General features: G+C 40.6%; 1 protein-coding gene across 2 annotated transcripts; it reads right to left on the bottom strand.

The window, feature by feature from the left end:
* Positions 1-27: 27 nt before the first annotated feature.
* zdhhc23b (zDHHC palmitoyltransferase 23b) lies at positions 28-11,358 on the bottom strand. 2 transcript variants are annotated; one of them, XM_012917962.3, is made up of 5 exons: positions 10,914-11,358; positions 7,447-7,601; positions 3,876-4,550; positions 3,307-3,474; positions 28-1,195 (listed from the first exon to the last, which is right to left on the bottom strand). In XM_012917962.3, exons 2-5 carry the CDS (start codon positions 7,581-7,583, stop codon positions 928-930), a joined length of 1,248 nt encoding a protein of 415 aa, XP_012773416.3. In that variant the 5' UTR covers positions 7,584-7,601; positions 10,914-11,358; the 3' UTR covers positions 28-927. The 2 variants fall into 2 exon arrangements, with proteins under 2 accessions (XP_012773416.3, XP_004546775.3); XM_004546718.4 differs by having other exon boundaries at positions 10,996-11,356.
* Positions 11,359-12,946: the final 1,588 nt, after the last annotated feature.

Here is a 12,946-nt window from a genome sequence, read left to right as displayed (position 1 = left end):
AGCATCACTCTGGAAGATGACACACTGCACACTTCTTACATTTATTTTATAAAATATTTTCACAGAAACACATAAATCAACCAGAGCAATTATTGGAATACAAAAAACAAACAAAAAACCCCCCAAAAAAACCCCTTTAATGCCTGTGAGAACCAAAAGCAGTGAAAAACTCATTTCTAACTGATGCCAAAACATATTGATTCATTTGCGTTTTCCATTTATCTAAGAGTTGTTCCATTTCTGAGTCAGTTTTGAAACGGATTAAAAGAGTCAAAGTAACCGTGTGGTAATAACTAAGCAATCAGCTGCTGTGGAACTTCAAATTAGCTGGCCTATCTGGCCTGTGCCAAAATGTTTCAATTAGTTGTGATAAATATCCATGAATTCGTTTCACAAGGCCAAGTAAGGTCAAGTGCAGTCTGTTTGTGAATGATGAAAAGGTTATAGTGAGCCCTAGAGAGCCTCCTTGAATATCCTATCTGTGCACTCAGAGGCATCATCTTGTGCTGTGTTCAGACAAAATGTCCCCACCAGGATCAGCAGATTGGAGTTATTGTCTCGCATCAAGGCACTACGAAGGAGGGGAGACATAAGGTCAGCCTTCAAGTCAAGGAAGACATCCAGCGTGAAGGACTAGTAATATTTGTTTGGCAGAGGTGACGTATATGACCAGCTGCATAGAGGAGATCCTGCATGTCCTTCACATTTATGGCAGTATGTGCATCTTATGGGCGTGAGTAGTTGTTATTGCTAAGTGTCAAAGTCAGTGCAACTCCATATGTTGCACGTTAAAAACGTAGCAGCTCTGAGGTTTGCTGCCAGCAGCACGTCCAATCAGTTAAAAGGAGTCATGCTGCCATCCAGTGGACACTAACACACCAGCAGCCACAATTCCCAAACTTTAAACAGCATTGCATCACAAGTCTCTCACACCAAGTCAGTGGGAGAGGGGGGAATCACTTTGTCTCCCATGCTCATGAACTCAGACCAGTTGCCACGGAAACCTCGGGAATAGGCGCCAGTGTTCACGACGAGTCCCCAGTAGGCGCTGCGAGCGGTTTTCTCTCGCAGGGCGATGCGGGCTTCGCGCTCGGTCACGTTGTAGCTGACGTTGATGAGCTGTATCGCCAGCAGGTGAAGCAACCCGCCCGTCACGATGCTGCTGTACCACGCACAGGTGAAGCAAAGAGCAGTGCTGGAACACAGACAAGGACGGAGGTAGTCAATTTTTTTCTTTTTTACCAGCAAAAGGGTTTTATTTTCATGCTCAGCCACTTTCAAAGATAAAATATTTAGTGTAACCAGTTTAAAAGGGTGTAAATGGACAGATCACAGTTAAAAGAACCAGTATTTTTACATATTGAGGGCATGATACTCATTCACAGTTTTTAACTCTGAGTTCAGTAGCAGTGCCAGTACTAGTCATTTGAACTACTTCACATGCATGCTCGTTGCTCTGAGCAAAAACTGTGAATCTTTCTCCAACAGCTTAATGGGCACTGCTTCAAGGTACTCTTGAAAGTGATTCAGTAGAGCGAAAAAAGCCAGACACTCAATATGCTCATGGAAGGTCCTCACTTACTTCTGGTAGTTCTGGGAAAAGTATTAAATGGCTGTGCAGTGGGTCAGTGAGGATCTTAATTGCTGCGAAAAAGGCTGTCAACCCTATTTTCTGTGGACTCTATCTCAGCTGTGGGTGTTTATTTAAGCACAAGTACTGACGCTGTGCAGTTAAGATGTTTAATTTTGTTCACAGGGTAACAATACAGAGGCTCCTAATTTTAATTAATAAGGCACTGTGAATACATATGTTGATTACATTACATTTTAAGGAAACCTGCCTGTAGAGCCTGATTTATTTATTATGCTCTTTCTAGTATAAATACTAGTACAGAGTATATAATCTGTTCCATTTGTTTGGGTACCTAGGGTTGCTAAGCATTTGACCTTGACATTCATCGTTAGGACACAAAGTCAAACCATATCGAGTAACAGATTATATGAGAGCTGTACAACACACTTTTTACGACATCACAATGACGCCATAACAGACTAATTCCATCATATTGGAATATGGACAACATACTGGAGATCAATGAGAAGGCGAATGAGGAAATAAATTACATGTATGATCACCTGTGATGAAATAATGAATTAAAAGTAAACTCAAACACTTCTTCTCATTCATTTTTAGTTCACTTCCATATTTTAGATCTCAGCATTAACCACCACAGGTCCACATGGTCACTGAACGTCATTATATACAAACCTTACTGAGCTGATTATAAACCTGTATTTACACAGATTTTTTTTTTTTTACAGCAACACCAAGTCTTCTCTGCAAAAAAACAAAAAAGTTGATTTAAACTGTGTATTTCACAATAAAGCTGACGCCAAAGATAACACCGCCACTAGTGTAGTGTGGCTTATGGTAGTGGTATTATCCTTCCATTTGTCACCAGTGTTTCCTGATGTCTGTGGGGCAATGCCTTGTTTTCATTCTGGATTTGGTCTCTGTTTCAGAACCGTTACAGCCCTGATGCTAGTGCCAGAATTCAATTAGCTATGCATAAAAATTGGAAATCTTTACAGTTTCCAATCAATACACACATACATGCATAGTCATTTAAGGCTGCTCCCTTATTTCAAACAGTGAATGAATCTGAAAGTTACAACTTGGCACAGATTTGACACCAGATGTCCTTCCTGATGTAATGCCCATGTATCCTGGCTCGGTGGAGATGTTTGACCATAATGCACAGAAAAACCAAACACATCATATCAGCACAAAAGCTTTATGCTAACTATAAAGTGCAGTGGTGGAGGGAAAATGATTTGGGCTTGTTTTGTGGCCACAGAAACTGGACATGTTGCAGTCACTGATTTGACCGTGAAGTCCTCTGTGTACCAAAGTATTCTAGAGACAAATGTGAAGCCATCTTTCTGGCAGCTAAAGCTTGGTTTTAAACTGGGTCATGCAACAGGATGATGATCCAAAACACTGCAACAAATCTACAAGAGAATAGTTGAAAAATAAAAGAATAAAGGTGTTGCAATGACCCAGACCTCAAACTGACTGAAATGCTGTGGTGGGACCTTCACAGAGCTCTGCATTAATTAATTCCTGCAAACCTCAATGAACTGAAGTAATGTGGTAAAGAAGAATGTGCCAAAATTCCTTCACAGCAACATGATAAAGCCAAACAGAAAATACCACTTCAAAGTTCTACTAATGGTGGTTCTACAAGCTCTTGATTAATGGGGTATACTTAGTTTTTGACAGAACTGTATGTCTGTTTCCACTACCTGTACTGGTTGTAGACTCCTGGGCAGTAGAGTAAGGCGAAGAGGAGATTTTGCCGTGGACACACACTCTGTAGCACCAGGCTGATTCCGTACAGGGACGTCAACAGGAAGAGGACGAGCGTGAGCAGAAAGCTGCGGTGATTGGCCTGCCCCACACAGCTGTTTATCCTGCCCCGACACAGACAGGAGGGGACGCACAAACACACGTGTACACACACAAGCAGACAAAACATTGTACTGAGACTCCAGGGTTACACTACACTACACACAAACATGCAGGAGCGTGCATGGTATAGAAGGATGGCAGCAAGGAAATTGTGACGTTAACACAACATAGAAAAAAATATGTTGAGCTAGACACAAGAGGACAAAGATATTCATTCTCTCTGAGCTCATTACCTGCAAAGACAGAGTAACTTAACTCTTATAAATTAAAGGTGTTATTTTAGATCTGCGTGGTCTTTGTGCAGAAAAGAAGCAGGTCACAAACAAGACAACTTCAGTGTTTGAAGGAGAAGAAAGCAGTGATGACAGGCAGGTCGAGTGAGAGGAATTTGAATGGAACCCACCAGACACAGTGGTGGTCGAGACGCAGCACGCAGACACCACAGATGCGACAATGCCCCGCCCTGGGGGGCCGCACCATCCTGCATGCCTGACACCAGTTCTTTCGGTTGCTTTCCTTCATTTCCTCCTCCGCATGCTCCGACACCCCAGCCCGGTTGGCTACAGTCATCGTCACATCCTGCCTCCCACCACTGAGGGAAGGGTTTCTGCAATACGCCACCTTGCTGTGAACGGACTCTTCGTTTGGGCGCAGGATGCCCGGATCTCTCTTGGTGTGGAAAAGAGCCAGCAGGGTGAGGACAACCCCGACGCTTACCAGCGCTAGCTGAAGCAGTCCAAAATCCCCACGTGGAAACACCTCAGTGATGAACAAGTAGTACATGTACGCCAAGGAGAAAAGGGCCAGGCTGAGGAAGAAGAGGGTCCGTCCTTTCTTACGGTGGGTGAAATAGTAGTACCACAGCACTAAGCCCGGCAGAGCTGTCAGAACCACCATCCCAATCAGGAAGTGGAGAGCAGCAAGGTGCAGCAGGGCAGGAAGGAGAAGAAGAGGAGGAATGATGGACAGGTCCACCTTGCGAGCTCCACCCCACAGCCACGGCACACGAATCCGATCTGTGACGACTGCAGCCACCTGTGACAGGGATTCAGGCTTCTGAGGTTCCCTCTTCAGAAACCTGATGAGGTAACGGAAAAGCTGTAATACTTTTTTTTAATTAAAGTAACCATGTAGGGAACTTACTAACATGTTTCAAGCACCCAAAATACAGACAGAGAACTCAAATACAAGTTATTCATTCATCATATTTTCATAATAAACAGCAGATTGCAATTACAATGTGATTTTTATACCCTGAGTGTCACTATGTGAAAAACCTGATATTGATGATACAATAAAGCATTCAGTCATCAGCAGGACTCATGCTTCTGACTACCAAATTAGTCGACTAATGGAACTATCAAGAGCCCAAATGAAGCATTTCTTATTGGGCCATAAAGCTGCAACAAGCACACACAAATCACACCTGAGGCCGAAAATTATAGGTCTTCCCCTCTCTTCTACGACGCTCCCAACAGGAATACAAAAAAGCTTCATATTACGAAATATCTCAGAATAAGTGGGCCTCAATGAAAATGTGATTTTAATGGGGTACAGTGTTGGGCAAGTTACCTTGAAAAAGTAATTAATTATAGTTACTAGTTACTTCTTCAAAAAAGTAACTGAGTTACAAGATTCTAAAAGTAATTAATTACTTGAAAAGTAACTATTGCATTACTTTAAAAAAAAAAGTTTAATCCTCTGGGGTCCAGGGTAGATTTGGCCATTTTTAACTACTTTTGATGTTTCCTCTACATTTCACCTTTAAAAACTATTTACTTTGCCTTGTTTGGCATCATTCTTTTCAGCGTGTATGAATTTACAGTTATGTTTTCATTTTGACATACTGTATTAACACAATTGATCTAAAATCAGACAAAAAACATAATATCAGAGTAGAAAAAGTTGGATTTTTTACTGTAACAACCACAAACGTGTTTAATGAATCATATTTCATAACTTTAAATGCAAATATAAATTGTCAATTTTAAAATCATATGCACAGCTTTTGCAGCCGTTTACCTTTTACCCCCTTTTTTTTATAACAATTTCAAACTATTTACATAACAATCAGCTGTTCTGCATTCAATAAGATGGCGCACAAATGATTTGTGCCACTCCAAATATTTCTGTCCACTATAAAGGAGAACATCACAGCCCGATACCTGCAGGTCTGACAGCAGCAGGTGTATCACTCCTATTCTCTACCTGGAGACAGCAGTCGCCTCATTGTTCTGACACACAACACAAAACTATCCACAACACTACACACTAACTACACAAGACAACACATTAACTACTTAACTAACTTTTCTGCTGTCTCTCTCTCTTTCTCTCTCTCACCATCACTCCTAAAACTTCCCCCTCTTCCTAAACAACCAAATGTCATGTTGCCATATCATTTTTTGATTGGTCGACATGGTGCATTTTTCCACCAACATGAAAGGGTAGAGGTTTTTTGCTGTTGTTGTTGTTGTTTGGTCATAAGCAGAGAGTGCTTGCTAGCTCTGTCCTAAACATGACAAAACTATTCAGGAACAAACACCGCGTATATTTTGTTTATCATGACTCTGGTTTTACGTGGCCTATCAACACAATTTAAAAACTGGTATATATCACCTTGTTGCTTTGTCATCTTAAAGTGGTCATGTGATTGGCTTACCGCGACTACTTCATTCTTCCTCAGTCAAACAGCAGCACTCATGCGATTGTTTTGCTCCCTTAGCTCCAGGTGTTGTGCCAAAAAGTGATCGTCAGGGAGAAAGTGATTGCCGTCCGCGGGAGCGCGCGGAGCTGCTTAACGCTGTAGCGCCCAGATCTTGGGGGAACCTGATTACTTACATAGACAGCTGCTTCCGTGCAACTGATATAAGGTGCAATAAGCTGAAGACAGCTTCAACCGTCTGTTTGTTGAAAAATAGTTTTCCTTGTTAGTAACTGTAACGGCGTTGTAACGATAGTTATAGTGATTAGTTAGATTACTCGTTACTGAAAAAAGTAACTCCTTACTTCCATCACTGATGTGGTAGAAATAAAATTATCTGATATCTTTTGTTTTAGATAGACAGAACTAAGACAGTAGTTACATTTTTAAATTTACTTTCTGGGTTATAATTCTGTTAAAGCGTCTCTGTAAGAACAAGCAAGACAGTTTGTGCCCTTTGCACATATAATGCAAGCAGCAGCAGAGAATTACCAGCACTTTCAGCTGTTCTGTTATGTGATTGTAAATGATTTGGCACAGTGTTTAAACCAGATGGCCTTCGTGACACAGCCCTTCCATTTATCCGGGTTTTGGACTGGGCACTGGGAGTACACGTGTACATGTGACCCCATGACACTGGGTTAATGTCTCCTCCCAGTGTCAAACCAAGGATCTTTCACATAGAGTCACTGATCCCAGCACTGCTATATTAGAAGCTTTGGTATGAAAATGATGTGATTCTCTTTGGATTTTGCACCGCTGGTCAGACAAGTCCAGGAATTTGACCAAATTGTCTGATTTGTGTTTTGTTTTCTGTATATTATTTCTGCTGGTATAACAGATCTTTAAAGGTTGCTCCTTTTTATTTATAGTATTAGTATTATACGTTTTTTGTCTTGATTTAACTACAGTCTGTGTGTTTGTTGTAGTTATGTAGTTTTGTAAAAATCTCCTAAAGTCTGAACCAGTAACATTTCAACTGTGATGTTAAATTGTTACTAAATTTATAAAATCTAAAAAAAACATTAAAGAAACATGGACTTTAATCCTTAGCCGACTAACTTTTTTCATTCTCTCCTAAAAACTGATGATCTTTAGCAGAGCCTGTGATTGGCCAAAAACAGCTCAGAGGAGCGACAGGAGTCTAGTTCAGATCAATCGAATTACAATTCACCTAAAGACTATTATGGATTTTCATCGAAATACACCAAAAACAAGTTGTCTATCTTGCCTTAAATTGGGGCACAAAATTAAATCTCGCATTTCCCACCTGTCACAGGCATCATCCAGGTCCTCACAGTCACAGCAGCAGGCTGCTACATGGCTGCGCTGTCCATGTCTGTTCATGTATTCGCAGCAGCACAAGACCGCCTCCTCCTCCAGCACCTTCTTGGCTTGCCTCTTCATTACAGAGAGCCCTGCAGCCTGTCAGAGGTTTTAAAACAGGTAATGAGTTCGAGGAAAGTGAAAAGTTGCAGATGATCAAAGGGAAGGGAAACGTATTAAGTGAAAATACCTTTACCTGATTTGCTTTCAGCTAATAATCATTTGAAAATACCACTTTGCTGAACTGACCTTTTCATGCAGCAGCTTACCAGACACTTGCATGCATTTTAGATGGTGGAGTGCTCTGAACAGATTTCCACAGCACTTTCACGTCACTTCCTGTCCTCACATCTGTCACACATCTGTCACCCTTTAATGATTTACAGCAAATGATCAGTCCCCCCACCCCCCGCACACTGGCTTGTTTATGTGGCACAGATGGATATGGATTTGGGTTGAGGTGGTGTCAGCAGTTATAGCAATGGCAGGTCTTAGGTGGCCTCTCAATCATGGCATGACAAAGTGGGGTTAATCCTTCAGCTGAGTTAAACCTCTATCTTTGGGAGGAATATGAATGAGCCTCTGATTAGCAATAAATCACAGAATGAAATTGTGTGTTATTATTAAAGCTCAGCCAGCAATCACGCTAATGTGTTAAAAAGGACATTCTGGGTCAGAAAAGGTTACCAGCATCTAATTAGGGTCCTTCCAGGCACCCTTGGATCTGTAAGATCCTAAAGAGAGGACAGATTGGGTTACATGTACTGATTAATGGGTGTGTGCTAGCACCAAACAGCACATCTGCTCCCTGACAAATAAAGAAAAATACTGCTGCAAGGGCTTACAGTGTGACTGTTGCACTCGGCAATTTTACAGCTGTGGTGTTTAATGCTTTGGCCAAAAAGCTTTTCAGGGCAAAGCACATCATTTTGCTTCAATATCTAGGAATTGCTGTCGTTTAGGATGGAAGACGTCACTTTTACAACTCTGATTATTAGCTGAAAGCAAATCAGCAACATTTTTCATAGTTAATAGTTCCAGATTGCAACTGTCGAGGATGCTTGCTTTACTTACTTTATATAATTTTGCTGTAAACACCATATTTGTCTGACACAATCGAGGCTCATTCTCATCCTAGGCCAAACTCTCAATTTGAATGTGAAAATAAACAGCATAAAATAACATTCTCATTTGACTATATACCAGAGCCAAAGAAGTGTGACAAGGAAACCTCCAACAATGTCTCAGTGTCTCAATGCCCGTTGCTGACAAAGAAATGAAGACAGACCGATATACAATCACTCCAACCGATATTTGGGGGACTCCAGTATCTGATATATTAGCTGATATATTGGGGTTTTTTTTCCACATACACACAAAACATAAACCAATGTACCTAACACTTGTTATGTGTACTTTTATGTGTATTTACTCGTTCACACTCTGCTTGGATCAGGGTTTGTTACTGCTTTCTTACCAGGTTTGTTACCTTGTTACCAGCAGTGCCCTCTAGTGGACAAACTATGCAACAGCAACAGTGATAACGTGCCTGAATGGTGTTTCTCCCATTTCTTCTTTACTTTTTTCATTTATCAGCTGTTATAAATGTTGATACGGAGAGATCTGCAAATTGATAATATCACGTAGTAATATCAACTGTTACGCTATCAGTATTTTGCACCAAAAGCATGCCAACAGCAGCTAATAGGGTAGTGGTTTACACATTTTCCTAACAGCAGCAGATTGAATTCCTAAGCTACTGAGCTTCTTTCTGCACAATTTCAGTCAAATGTTAAAAAATGACTGTAAAACACTGAGTACAGATGGATAAGGGTGGAAATTCAGATCATGTTGAGCTCTGTGGGTTTAGGGAGTCATCAGCTAAATGGGATTTGCATCTAATTATTAAAATAATCCCAACATTTGGAACATTAGTTTGTTTACTTTTAAGCTCATGAAAATGGAGGGACTACATAAAAAAGGCTGCAAATCCTCAGTTTTAGTGCAGACTTTTATTCTAAACCCTTTCCGAAAGTCCACACTTTAATTACATTTTTCCCATTTCATTACAAATACATTTAACTGGTGTACAGCAGCAAAATTAGGAAGATTATGTCACTGTCCAAATGACTGTACATTAAAAGGCAGAGCTACACAGTTAAATTCCTGAAGATTGTAAAGACATAAAAAGTACTTAAAGTGGCCTCACCTCCACTCAGTGCTCGGCAGAAAGCAGGATTTACAACATCAGTCTTTGTACATGTGCAAAGACTCAAATAGTAAATGGACTGGTACTTATATAGGACCTTTCTACTCAAGTTAAGATACTACACATCTCATTATCACAATCACCACTCAATCACAGCACTTTTATCTATGCCTAACATTTACATAGTTAAGCTCCCATGGATGTATCCAGTCCAACGCATGTTCCCATGGCTTCCTACTGGTAGAAGACCACCTTTGCTTTTTTTTTTCCAGAGCAATAATATTCTCATACTTCCTAAAACGGGTCTGAATGTACCACTAGTGGTCAAGGAAGCTACACCTCGTTTGGAAGTCAGCCTCTTAGACACCTACACACCTGGTAACTGACCAACCAAGACACCATGCTAAACCTTCCAGGTGGAGGACCTAACAGCGGCTGGCTGTAGCTTAATATATACTTTATAGGTAGGATGACCAGATTTCCCACTTTACTATTCTTTCTCCCACCTCCCAATACTACATACTGAGGGAATGTCCCACATGTTGCTTTCTCACAAGAAACAAGGCTGTAAAAGAGATGTGCTGATCCACAGAACCATCCCTACAGAAACCCAAAAATGATTACCACGCAGAACAGCAGCTGCGATTACAGATAACCAAAAGTTACAACAATTGTAGTGGCATATAAAAAAACTACCTTTCAGGTTATTTGTAGCCTTACTGCAAACTCCTTACCCCACATTTAGTCAGCATATATAGAGACTATCGAGTGTTATAAACATGAACATTCTATAGAAAACCATTGAGACAAGTGTTACTTCACAAAACTGCTGATTGCTGCAACTTGTGTTATCAATGAAATTTTACTTAGGGTAGATGGGGAGCCAAGATGGCATTAGAATAACTAAATACACGCCTGCTTATGAATAATCAATTAACATCATCAGTTATTTTTTTCTGCAGCACACCTGCTCTAAACTATACCTTGCATAATAAACTTTTGTCCCAGTAACAGGATGCTGTGCTGACACATTCAGTAAAAATCAGTTTTTATTGGAGACGCTGTGACTTTAAACTCGACTGCATGTAAATATTAGGACTTCACCGTTTTCCCTGGCATTTAACCCAATGAATCCTGCAGCTTGTCGGTAACATAATTGCAGACTGCAGCTCACAGTTAACCGACGTTCAACCGACGTTTACCTGCCAACAAGCCGCCGTCTCACCGGAGCGACACACTGCGTCAAAGCAGGTTTCACGACCCGACAAACCCGGGTAAACATACCTGCACACGGGGCTGCTACATGCCAGCCTCTAGAAATATCGACTGGAACGATTTTCCCCCGCCGTGCTTCTTAACGGAAGTCTCGGTCCCGGCAGCAGAGCTCGTATCCGGTGTTTCTGCCGCTAAATGCAAGTCGCGTGAAGTGACCGCGGAACGGCGGCAACTGCTGGGGCGGGGGCTGGGTTTGAGTATCCGGCTCGGCTGGTGCTTCCTGCAGGAGCCGGGGGGTGTCTTCTGCGTGGACGTCCAGGTTTCGGTACACAGAGAAGTCCTGCTTCCTCCTCTCCAAACTGGCTGAACTGTTTCTGTACTGACGTCACATGAAGTGGCTTTTCCCCGCCCAGCCTACTCCCACATGATGCTGCTACTGCTGCATGCACAGCTGTGCTCAGGTGAAGTGCTGGAAAAGCTGTGTACCAACACTCCATCAAAACAAACAGTCAGTTTAATGGTCTTTGTGAGAAGCTTCGTCCCGTTATAAATTAATTATAAGTAGCTTATCTTACTCTTGCACATTTGGTTATGCAAGAGAGATAATGCCAACATTTTTTTGGACTTTTATAACTTAAATCCGGGCATAATTGATGATTGTGGACATGGCAGTTTAGCACACGTGTGCTAAAAAGTGATTATATTAGATACATAGCCATCTGATTGCTTTTAATATAGTTTAGTTTCCATAGTGTAATTTTTCGGTTTAGTTTTAATTGTTATAAGTTCCAGTTTTAGTCTTTAATTATTACTGTATGGAGAGCATATGTCACAGGCAAGATTTAGGAAAATTGACTCAGTCTTGTAGACTCAAAATCTCAAGAACTAGTCCCATCAATGCCTCATCAGATAAGCTAATGTTTTAACATTAATCTCAGTTCCTTCACATGGACTCAAATTGCAACAAATACTAGGAATGACCCACCTACCTGAGCCTTAAATATTAGCCATCTGTGTACGTATCATATTGCATCATGGCTCATTGTCATATCAGAAATATATAACCAAAACAATGCACGCTGTCCATAGTCTGCTTTTTGAATACTTAAAGAGAAAACTAATTTAACATCAAATAATGCTTTTATTTGTATGTTTGTTTGGTGGGGTTCTATTTGTGCTTTTACATAAATGTTTTATATACTGATCTCTTTAGCATGCCTCAGGAAAGCCATCAGGTATAAAATTCTGAATTCAAACATGCAAATGGAAACATTCAAGTAGTAATTTCTTTTTCCTATAACTTAATACTACAAATTGACTATTAATGCTCATATAAGGATAACAGCAATCCTGCCATATGCAATATAAATGAGTCTCCTTGCAGTTTAGTCCCCGCTATCACTACTGTAAGTGAATACTACAGAGGAAATAGAATTTCCTTTGAGGATGAATTAGGACAGACTTGTGGTCAATAATTAAACACTCTCGATCATATTATGTTTCGCCTGTGACAAAATAATGGAGACACATTTGGCTTTAGTCCCATTTAATCTTTTGCTTCCCCCAGCAGAGCATCTATGCAGCTCCTACCAACACAATCTGTGTGTGTTTTGGTTTTGTTTGGGGGGGTTTTTAAAAGAAAAAAAGTCTATATGGCAGTTCTGTCTTAGTTAAGTCAGATTCTTCCAAAGATAAATATCACTTTGTGCCAACACAGATCAGCCTTATACCAGGTTCCAAATCAATCACTGGTGAAACAGTTTGTTCCACTGGCACAACAAGAGAAAGCACCAAACTTGGAAATTAAGCTCATTATTTACACTGAGACATTATTTAGAAAAATCGTCATTAAGAGTTTAAATATAAACACTATTTATATTTTAAAGGTTTCCAGGAAAAGTCAAAACTTCTGGCAAAAGTAATATTTATTAAAATGATCAATGACAAGACAGCGACAACAATCAGGACCAAACACAGTCAAACTCAACGAAATTGATTTATACGTACAGGAAAATGAGAG

The sequence above is a fragment of the Maylandia zebra genome, linkage group LG9 (assembly GCF_041146795.1).
Source record: "Maylandia zebra isolate NMK-2024a linkage group LG9, Mzebra_GT3a, whole genome shotgun sequence".
NCBI lineage: Eukaryota > Metazoa > Chordata > Actinopteri > Cichliformes > Cichlidae > Maylandia > Maylandia zebra.
The sequence above is the reverse complement of the archived record's forward strand: the minus strand, read 5'-3'. Positions and strand labels throughout refer to the sequence as shown.

Coding starts and splice junctions, on each gene's coding strand:
- zdhhc23b (XM_012917962.3), bottom strand. CDS start 7,583: ATGAAGAGGCAAGCCAAGAAGGTGCTGGAGGAGGAGGCGGTCTTGTGC. Junction 4,551..7,446: donor CTGGATGATGCCTGTGACAG/GTGGGAAATGCG, acceptor TTACCTCATCAG/GTTTCTGAAGAGGGAACCTC. Junction 3,475..3,875: donor CTCGACCACCACTGTGTCTG/GTGGGTTCCATT, acceptor GTGTCGGGGCAG/GATAAACAGCTGTGTGGGGC.